General features: G+C 44.8%; 1 protein-coding gene across 2 annotated transcripts in view; it reads left to right on the plus strand.

The window, feature by feature from the left end:
• Shroom4 (shroom family member 4) overlaps positions 1-10300 on the plus strand; it is a 203887-nt gene extending 193587 nt beyond the window's left edge. The window contains exons 8-11 of one of the 2 annotated variants that reach the window (XM_075957514.1): positions 3815-4084; positions 4996-7602; positions 8032-8392; positions 8709-10300. In XM_075957514.1, the coding sequence (XP_075813629.1) occupies positions 3815-4084; positions 4996-5265 (540 nt within the window). In that variant the 3' untranslated portion in view covers positions 5266-7602; positions 8032-8392; positions 8709-10300. Of the gene's footprint in view, positions 1-3814; positions 4085-4995; positions 7603-8031; positions 8393-8708 lie in introns of those variants that run through there. The other variant, XM_075957515.1, reaches the window with a different exon arrangement.
• Positions 10301-10578: the final 278 nt, after the last annotated feature.

Consider the following 10578-nt stretch of genomic DNA (forward strand, 5'->3'; position numbering starts at 1 on the left):
TTTCTTGAACATGGCAGAGCTGCTCCTTGCTTACTCAAGGCCAGGACTTTCCAGGGACAAAGATAATGAAGAGAGATGACTGGAAATGGACAGAATAGCAGAGAATCATTTGCAATGGCTGCAGGTGGGGCAGGGCAGTGTTTGTGTGTTAGGAAGAAAGGGGAGGAAGGTCATCAGTTTGCAGTGTTCCAGGAAAACAGCTCAGCTCTGGCTGAGCCTGTAATGACTGGCCAGCTTCCTCCAGTGCATACAATACACCTTCCCCAGGCTGACGTTCAGGCTACAGAACCCAGGTACTGAAAAGCAGAGTGCTCCCTCCCTCCATCTTCATTCTTTCCTCAGTCCCCAAAGGGTTGGCATCCCCGGTGAGGCAGTGAAAATCCTTTGACACTGACACTGACTTCCGTATGAGAGAAGGGGAGGTGACAAAATAATCAAGGATGTTTTGAAACCTAGTTATGTTTCCTCGTTCCTATCCTGGGCTCCCAGTTCTTGGCAGGTTTGCTGATCTTTCTCACACTTCCAAGCACAAACATGATGATTCCCTGACTTTTTTTGACAACAGGCTTTGGAACCTCTTAGTCTTGATCACCTTCAACAATTCCAAATGAACTGTTAGAAAGGAACACTCCAAACCTACCCATCCCAGAAGCTTAAACTAGGATAATCATAAATCATACACTAAATGGAACTTACTTCCCGTGTATATGATACTATCCTCAACATGTACTAGTTCATTTAATTCTTACAACCACTCTGTGATATGGGTGTTATTGTTATCTACGTTTTCCCGTAGAGAAGTTGAAGTCCACAGAGGTTGAGTAATGTATTACAGGTCAGACCACTACTTTGTGACATTCAAAACAATCTGTTGCTAGAGTCTATGATCTTAACCACAATGCAATACTGGCTACAAAATCTGTAGGCAACCAGGATAGATAGCATCATGCCATTCAGAACCTCTTAGTTAAACAAGGTCTTCTCTCTCTCTCTCTCCCTCCCTCCCTCCCCACTCACTCACTCACCTGCTTGCTCTCACTCCCTCTTGCTTCCTACCTAGCTCACTCGTACTTGTTCTGGTATTTATCTGCACCAGGATGTTATGTTTGCACACATATATGTTTGTGTACATGTGCATGTGTAGCCTGAAGGTCAACACTGGGTTTCACATTCTGTTGTTTCTTACCTTATTCTTTTTAAGAAAGTTGCACTCACTAAACTTGGAGCTTAGTGATTGGCTAGACTAGCTCATCAATGAACTCTGGGAATCCCTCTTTTTCCATCATCCCCCAGTGTCAGGGTTACAGATACATTCTGCTGTGCCTGGCTTCTTATGTGCAGGAAGTAAGAGAGAGAGGAGAGGGAAGTGGCCGCTTTTTTAAAGGAAGAGAGACCACGCCCCAATGGGCTGGTATCTCAGCGGCTATTGGCTGAAGGAGCAGGAGGAGCTCCTGCAACATACTTGCATGCAAGCATTTCAACCATTGATGCATCTCTCCAGCCCCTAGATATATATTCCTGACTTCCTTATAATAATAGTAATGATAATGTTTATGATAACAATAACACAAATAAATGTGCGCTTGGCATTTACTATCTCAGACACAGCAGTAAATAGTTTGCTTCTGCAATCATGTTTACTATCAACTGTCACAGCGCCCTGGACAAAAGTAGACTGCTCTAGTTAATAGATACAGAAGAAAACTTTGTATCCAAAGTTTCTGAGTTTGTAGAAGGCACGATTGGTATCTAGCAGTTTATATGACTCAAATTCCACTCTACTCCATTGCCTTCTGGTGAGTGCAGTCACACAACTGATTACTGCTGGAAATTAGAGGATTAGGCTGTGGTGTTTAATTTTGTCGAGTTGATTAGATCGATAGGTGCCTGGAGACTGCAAAGCATGCCTCTGGGAGTTCTGGAAGGCATTTCCACAGATGATTAGCAAAGGGTGAGTGAACACACGCCCAGAATGTGGGGATGCCACCATCCGAAAGGCTGGGGACCCAGATGTAATAAAGGGGTGAGGGCAGGCAAACCTATAGTATAGGCTCTCACTCTCTGTGCTCCTGGCTGCCACAACGAACTGAAACTTCTGAGACCACGAGCCAAAGTGCACCGTTCTTCTCTTCTTCCTTTAAGCTGTTTTGCACGGGCATTTCATCACACAAAACATACAACAAAACTTAGCACATAGGAGGTGCTTCCCTGGAGAAACATAATAAACAGTAAGAGATTGGACTTGCACTCATGAAATAGAATTAGAACAAATTAAAATCACACTGTGTCTTAGTCACTATTCTATTGCTGTGAAGAGACACTAGGACCACAGGCACTCTGATAAAGAGAAGCATTTAATTGGGACTTGCTCATTGTTTTAGAGGTTTGGTCCATTATCATCATGGCAACACGACAGGCAGACATTACAGATGACAGTTTTACATCTGGATCCATAGGCATAGAGATGCATAGGAAGATCCATAGAAAGAGAGAGACACTGGGCCTGGCTTGAGCTTTTGAAACCTCAAAGCCCACCCCCAGTGACACATTTTCTCCAAGAAGGCCACACCTACTCCAACCAGCCCATGCCTTCTAATCCCTCTCAATTAGTACCACTCCCTAATGACCAAGCATTCAAATATGGGGGCCATTCCTATTCAAACCACCACACACTGTAAAGTCTGATTCTAGAAGTTTTGTTTTACTTTGATTGGGATTTTCTGTTTGCTTGTTTGCAGTTCTAGGTATGAAAGTCAGTATCTTATGTGTGTTAGGAACTGTATGACTGAGCTATACCCCTAACAGTAAAATATTTCAAAGCTCCAAAAAGAAAGAGGCCACTCAGAGATGACTTCTAGAAGAGGTTTTTCCCTAGAAAGGGTGGGAGCAAAGCTGGGCCTTGGAGAAAGAACAGGAATAGCCCACTGCAGAGAAACTGAGCAAATGGAGCTACAGAATCAATTCAGAAAGTTAAGAATGGGGGTTGTGAATATCGTGAAGTGGAGAGCTAAACCCGAATGGTTCCGGAGAGTGGAGGTAATGGGTCATATTGGACAATAATAATAACAATGGCCTACCTTTTATTGAACACTTTCTGTGCTAAGTCATATGAATTATTATTGAATCATTACCACTCAGTGTAATGAACGTAACACTTACCTACCGTCCTTCTGCAAAGAGAGAAAGTGAAGCTCAATTAAGTCAAATCATTCAGGTCCTTCAGATAGAAATTGGCAGATCTAGAGGTCAAAGAGAGTCATAGTGACTGCAGAATTTTCATTCTCACTCAAAGGCCTCAAAAATGATCCAAGGGGGCCAGGACCTAGCACACTGTAATGAGCACCAATGGAAAACATATAAAGTGATCAGCAAATATCTGATGACAATTCTCTCCAATCTGGGGCCTCAGAAGCTCTCTAGCTCCCATTTATTACAGTCTCAGTTGCATTTCGCAATGTGCCTTGGTCCATGGGTACTGCTTATCTGATACCAAGAGCTTTAGCGGTAACATGGAAATTCCTACCAAACAGGGAGGGAAGGTACCTAACTCAGAAACCTGGAATTGCTTTTCAGTTGCTCAGGTTTCACTCTATCTCTTTATTCTCCATTCCGTCTTTCCTTCCCCTATCCCACCTTCCCTCCCCCTTCTATTTTTAGTCTGACCATTTAGACAAGTTCTCAGTGTATAGGCCAGGTTGAAATATTTTTGCCTTCACCATCCATGTGCAGGATACAGGTGTGTGCTCTGCTAAGCCCAAATCTGTTTCTGTTGAAGTCCAAGTTCATCCTTTTGTCTTCTGTTTAACTCCCTTAGATTCAGCTCATTGAAAGTATTGGCCGGAAACTTTCTGTCCTGCGGGAGGCCCAACGAGGGCTCCAGGATGATATCAATGCCAATTCTGCCCTTGGAGAAGAGGTAGAGGCCAACTTAAAAGCTGTCTGCAAATCCAATGAGTTTGAAAAGTATCATTTGTTTATTGGGGACCTGGACAAAGTGGTCAACCTGTTGCTGTCACTCTCTGGACGACTGGCCCGGGTAGAGAATGCTCTCAACAGCATCGATTCAGAGACCAGCCAGGAGAAGGTACAGATGTTGTTCCTGAGGCTGTAGCTGCAAAAAACGCCTCTTTAGCTTTTAAGGGAGCCAGAAAACAGCATTAAGAGTGTGAGCACTGGGTTTTTAGTACCACGAGATGTTCTGCAGGTTAGCTGTGTGACTATAAGCAGCTTACTTAGCCTTGTTCTGTCTTACTTGCTTCATTTATAGAATGAAATAAGCATGTAGCCTGCTTAATGTGTTTTATGTGATGGTTGAGATAATCCAAGTTAATTGCATAAAATAGTGTCCAAAACAGAGTCCATATGGAATCAGTGCTAGCTGTTAGTGGTGGTGATTGATGGTGATGGTAATGATAGGGGTGGGGGTGGTAGCAGAAGCAGAAATAGCCACAGCAGCAGGCGTAAATTTGTCTCTGATCCCCTTAGAATTGCAAAGGGGCCCTCCATTTTATAGGTTATTTCATTCTGTTATTATTGAATTAAACTCCATTACCTTCCCCTATACAAGGAGCTTTGATCCAGGGTAAGAGGCCCCGTACACGTGCACACACCTTCAAATACACACCCCCACTCACGTCCACTCACATAGAGACACCATACAGAACCCATCACCACAGTGGTGTTTGTTCAGCAAATGGAAGGGACTTAGTTCAACTTGGCGAGAGGCTTCCTCCATACCAAACCAAGTGGTGATCCATGCTTTAAAGGCAGCCTTAGAGACGGAAAAATGTGATTGCACACAACCCCTTTCCCAAAGTGCTGTCGTGCTTGCCTTTCTCGAGCTATAGGCAAGGGAGCTTTGTATGTAAATGCTTACAGAACAGGAAATCTAGGGCTGGTTAATTAGCAGAATGCATAGGTGCTTCCTTGGTGGAAGACTGCTGTGCAGATGCCTGGGGATTGGGATAGCATTTAATTGGTCCTCTGCTCCCCCAGTTGGTGCTGATAGAGAAGAAGCAGCAGCTGACAAGCCAGCTGGCAGATGCCAAGGAGCTGAAGGAGCACGTGGACCGCCGGGAGAAGCTGGTGTTCGGCATGGTCTCCCGATACCTGCCTCAGGACCAGCTCCAAGATTACCAGCACTTTGTGAAGATGAAGTCTGCACTCATCATTGAACAGAGAGAGCTGGAGGAGAAGATTAAACTTGGGGAAGAGCAACTTAAATGCCTCAAAGAGAGCCTGAACTTGGGGCCCAACAATTTCTAATTCTGCGGGTGCCCTTGCACCCCTGCCCATGTGCAGGGGAAAGTGCTTTCAGTCTCCAGTAGCAGGTGCACTAGCCAAGTATATAGAAAGTACTTAGCAAATGGTTTCAGCCTTTTCCCCCAAAGAGAGCCTGGGACGGCCCCGGGGCTGCAGCAAGGTGTGGTTGTATTACCATGCTCTTTCCCAGTGAGTGGGAGCCCTTGGCTGCCCATTGAACCATTAAAGTGCCTTCATCTCTGTACTAGGACACCAAAGACATCACAGACTCAGTCCTCTCCCTTGCCACATACCCTCTTCATGGTCAGTGCAAAACTGCCTTGCAATGTCCCCCTTCCGTAGGGCTAGTGACCTAGCTTAGCTATTGTCCACAGATTTGCTTGAGTTGAATGCATTCACCTAACACCAGCTTCAGGCCCTCACCCAAAATTGGCAGCAGGAGGCATAGAAGGAGAGATTGCATATAAGGGGAGCAAATGTTGGGTATACCCATGTATTCATCCTCCCTTCCAGTAAAACCCAGGTTTCAACAAAGTACTTCCATGTCTACCCTCCCCAACAGCTTGACAGTTGACAGTGTTGTTGCTATGGCCTTCCTGCTACTTTGTTTCTTGCCCTGAATCTCCAGGAGTCGTGTACCAGGACTTGACTCTCTTCTCCTCTAATGTTTCTATTGCAACTGACTTCTGGATAGAACTTCAGTATTGAAAGGAAGAGGGTTCTTATTATATTTCAAATGGTCTTTGATTTTATTTATTTTTATGTTATCTTTTTTCCTCTTTCACAAGGCAAGAAGAGATGCATTAGAGACGGGGAGGTTAGCCAGAAGGAAAACCTTTTCTGTAGATAAGCCCGAGTCCACCCTGGCTAAGTAATCAAGTGTCCAGACATTGAATGCTTCCTACCATAGCTTCAAGTGTCTAAGAAAGTTCTCCCCTTGAACTCACAGCTTCCCCACCATAGCTTGGCTGTGTGCTTACTTGCAGTCTAGATGGCCATAGCATTCCTGAACAGAGTTTATTCAATGATTTCTAACTGCCTTTTGAAGCCAGAGTACTCTCCTAAGACTGAACAATGCAGGACGCATGAATGAGTGAGAGTAAGTGTGGACTGCACTCTTTCAACAACTGCTTTCTCAGTGCCGAGCCTCAAGCAAGCAAATCTGTGAGAGTTTTCAGCCAGGGCCAGGCTCCAGAGAAAATTATGATCCATCCAGGATCTAGACATACAGTATCCCTCCTTATCTTCTGGGCCTGTGTGCTAAAGCATCCTCTCTGGTGGACGCCTGAAATCTTGGCTAGTTCCAAACCCTGTATTTACCACAATTGTTAATCTCGTCACTGAGGGGACTAAGTGACTGAAGAGAGGTAGCCTATATAGCATGGATACACTGGATAAATAGATGATTCATGATCCATGTGGAATGGAGCAAAATCCTGTCACACTACTCAGAATGGCACATAATTTAAAACTAATCAGTTTAACTCTATGATATTACATGTAATATCGTCAAACCGTGGTTGATCATGAAAACTGAAAGAATGGAAGGTAAAACCACAGACTAATGTACAAAGAACTGAAACTGTTGCTTTTGCCAGGACCTGACATTGGTAGCCAGCTTCTGTCCTGGAAAGGCATTCAGGAGGACAATAGCAAGAGGGAATCACCACCAAATTGCCTTTTTATTTAGCTCAGTCTTCTGTTCCTTACTAACTGGGTACAGTCCTTGATGTTATCCCTAACAATACAACAGAAGCCCCAAACCCCCCAGCCCAGGCATCACCACGTCACTGCTGAGTTCCTCAGGGTCCTCGGAGGTTCATTGTAGCTGTAGTGTTACCTCATTCAACCAAAGAATTTGCCACGGAACTTCACTGCTGCTACAAATACTGGCCACTTCTTCCATTATCTCCACGCTGTGTCTGATAGCTTTGGGAGAATCTTGGCCTGCAGGGTATTCTAAGGGGTAGCAACCTTTTCTGTGGTTTGCCGGGTATGCTTTTGTTTCTTAGTACTGCTGCCTCTAAAATAACCACTGTTGCTATATCAGTACCGCCATTCTCCCCTCAAGTGAAAGATTACAAACTGTTTAAAGCATAACCCCCAAATCTATACTGAGCATGAAGCTCTGTAGCCGCTATTCTGTGCTATGCTGTGCAGCACTGTGCTGTGGTGTGATGTCAAGTGCTGTACAAAGCTGTGCAGTGCTACGCTGTGGAGTGCAGTGCTGTGCTGTGCTGTGATGTGATGTGATGTGATGTGATGTGCAGTGGCTGTGCAGTGCTGTGATGTGAAGTGGTGTGCAGTGCTGTGATGTGAAGTGCTATACAGTGCTGTGCAGTGCTGTAGTGTGAACTGGTATGCAGTGCTGTGATGTGAAGTGCTATACAGTGCTGTGCAGTGCTGTAGTGTGAAGTGGTGTGCAGTGCTGTGCAGTGCTGTGATGTGATGTGATGTGATGTGATGTGATGTGATGTGATGTGATGTGATGTGATGTGCAGTGGGTGGTATGATGTGAAGTGCTGTGCAGTGCTGTGATGTGAAGTGCTATACAGTGCTGTGCAGTGCTGTAGTGTGAAGTGGTGTGCAGTGCTGTGCAGTGCTGTGATGTGATGTGATGTGATGTGCAGTGGCTGTGCAGTGCTGTGATGTGAAGTGGTGTGCAGTGCTGTGATGTGAAGTGCTATACAGTGCTGTGCAGTGCTGTAGTGTGAACTGGTATGCAGTGCTGTGATGTGAAGTGCTATACAGTGCTGTGCAGTGCTGTAGTGTGAAGTGGTGTGCAGTGCTGTGCAGTGCTGTGATGTGAAGTGGTATGCAGTGCTGTGCAGTGCTGTGATGTGAAGCGCTATACAGTGCTGTGCAGTGCTGTGATGTGAAGTGGTATGCAGTGCTGTGCAGTGCTGTAGTGTGATGTGAAGCACTATACAGTGCTGTGCAGTGCTGTAGTGTGATGTGAAGTGGTATGCAGTGCTGTGCAGTGCTGTAGTGTGATGTGAAGTGGTATGCAGTGCTGTGCAGTGCTGTAGTGTGATGTGAAGCTCTATGCAGTGCTGTGCAGTGTTGTAGTGTGATGTGAAGCTCTATGCAGTGCTGTGCAGTGCTGTAGTGTGATGTGAAGTAGTATGCAGTGCTGTGCAGTGCTGTAGTGTGATGTGAAGCTCTATGCAGTGCTGTGCAGTGCTGTAGTGTGATGTGAAGCTCTATGCAGTGCTGTGCAGTGCTGTAGTGTGATGTGAAGCTCTATGCAGTGCTGTGCAGTGTTGTAGTGTGATGTGAAGCTCTATGCAGTGCTGTGCAGTGCTGTAGTGTGATGTGAAGTGGTATGCAGTGCTGTGCAGTGCTGTAGTGTGATGTGAAGCTCTATGCAGTGCTGTGCAGTGTTGTAGTGTGATGTGAAGCTCTATGCAGTGCTGTGCAGTGCTGTAGTGTGCCGTGCTGTACAGTGCTGACACGTGAAGTGCTGTGGTGTGATGTGAAGTGCTGTCCTCTGCAGTGCTGTGGTGTGAGGGAAGGGCTATGTAGTGCAGTGCTGTGCTGTTCTAGCCTGTTCTATTCAGGATGGCTGAGTACTTACCCAAAGGGAAATTGGGAGAGGTGAGGAGATGCTTTGAATAGAGGCCACACTTACCTTGCCTTCTTTTAATAATGGGCCCTAGGACAATCGATCAAACAGTTCAGATGTCTTATACGAGGATGATGAGATTTATGTGCTGTATCATTCAAAGATGTATGAGAGTTATGTGTTTTATCTTTTGAAGATTGTTTGGCTATAATAGAACCAGGAGCAGTCACTGTGCTTGATATCATGGCCATAGGCTGGGTATTTTTAGCCTTTGTTATGTTTCTTATACCTTAAGTATATGATACCAAAAATACTATTAACTGTGGTTTGTGTATGTTTGTTGTTTTAGCATTGTTGGAAGTGGGATCCAGGGCCTTGTGTATACTGGGCAAGTGCTATATCACTGGACTACAGCCAAAGCCTTAACTTTCATTTTTGTCATTCGTCTCACCTCAAAAGTTTGTAGAGTCGGATTCATAATACAAGGCTGAGTTTCCAAAGTATTTGAAAGCTAACCTCAAAAATAAGCTGAGTAGCAAAGCTCAATCGACTGACACCGGCATGCCCTCCTCTTCTGCTGTGGCGTTCCACAGTGAGGAACATTGCTGCAAAGTGTCAGTGCTACTTGGCATGGGATAGCTCTCTCTGGTCTTGGTTTCTAGGATCAGCCATCCTCCAAGGCCCCTGAGGAGATAGCGGCATGAAAGTAGGTCATAAGATTGGCAACACCCACCCAAAGGTTACTGGTATTTCGTTCTAGAAAAGCAAGGTGATGGATAGAAGAGAGCCATTGCAAGATCGCTGTCATCCACCCATTCTCCCCCCATCCCCCGGCTCTAGATAACAGATGCTCCTCAAGTCAAATGATTGAAGACTCAGTCAAGATATAAATTAAATACCCAAGTAGACTCTTAGAGGATGAGACAGCTATACTGGAATTAAAGCCCTAAAAAGGGAGCAATTGGATGCATAGGAAAGGAAAGTGAGTAAAAACATAAAAAGCCTCTTTTGAGACTGGGTTCATAGTTCTGTTTGCCACTTAACTTCGTGTGCCAAAAAAGATGTGTAAGGGGTACCAGAACTCCATCCTCAACTCTAGCCTTCCCCGAGGGTGCTGCTTTTCTAGTAGCAAACCTCAAATGGAAGAAGTTGGGTATACTTCTGGCTACTTCTACCCATGTGGAACTTGGCAACTCCCTCTCATTGCCAATAATAATTCTGTGGCAGAATATGGTATTATTTGAAGATTAAATTCTTAGAAGGGGTGGGGCATGGGGCAGTGTATATAGATAAAGAATCAGTGTTTGCTGTACAATTTCGGGGAGTTGTCGATCCCATGCAATGCTATTATTTTTCTGACTCTTACTGTTTGTGTGTTTGTGTCCTCCACCATTCCCCGCTTGGCTGACATTGATATGCCTGCCATATTGTCATCAAGGGTCATACTTCAATAAAAGGTGCTAAGGACAACAGAGACTGTCTCTTATGTTTTGCTTATGGAATATCAATTATCTAATATTCTGATGAAAAATAGTAGAAAAATGTGGTTACTTATCTATAGTCTTCCCTACATAGCTATATGGCCAGAGCCTTATCCATAGTCTTAAACTTATAGCCTGACACCCTAAGGATGGTATTAATGCTGTACCATTCGTTATTCCCAGTAAAACAGCAGTCTGCAATAGCCTTCTTAGGGGACTAGCTTTTAGACACCTACTCCTACTACTGAGGATAAAAATAACCACGAGTCT

This window comes from Microtus pennsylvanicus, chromosome X (assembly GCF_037038515.1).
Source record: "Microtus pennsylvanicus isolate mMicPen1 chromosome X, mMicPen1.hap1, whole genome shotgun sequence".
Taxonomy (NCBI): domain Eukaryota; kingdom Metazoa; phylum Chordata; class Mammalia; order Rodentia; family Cricetidae; genus Microtus; species Microtus pennsylvanicus.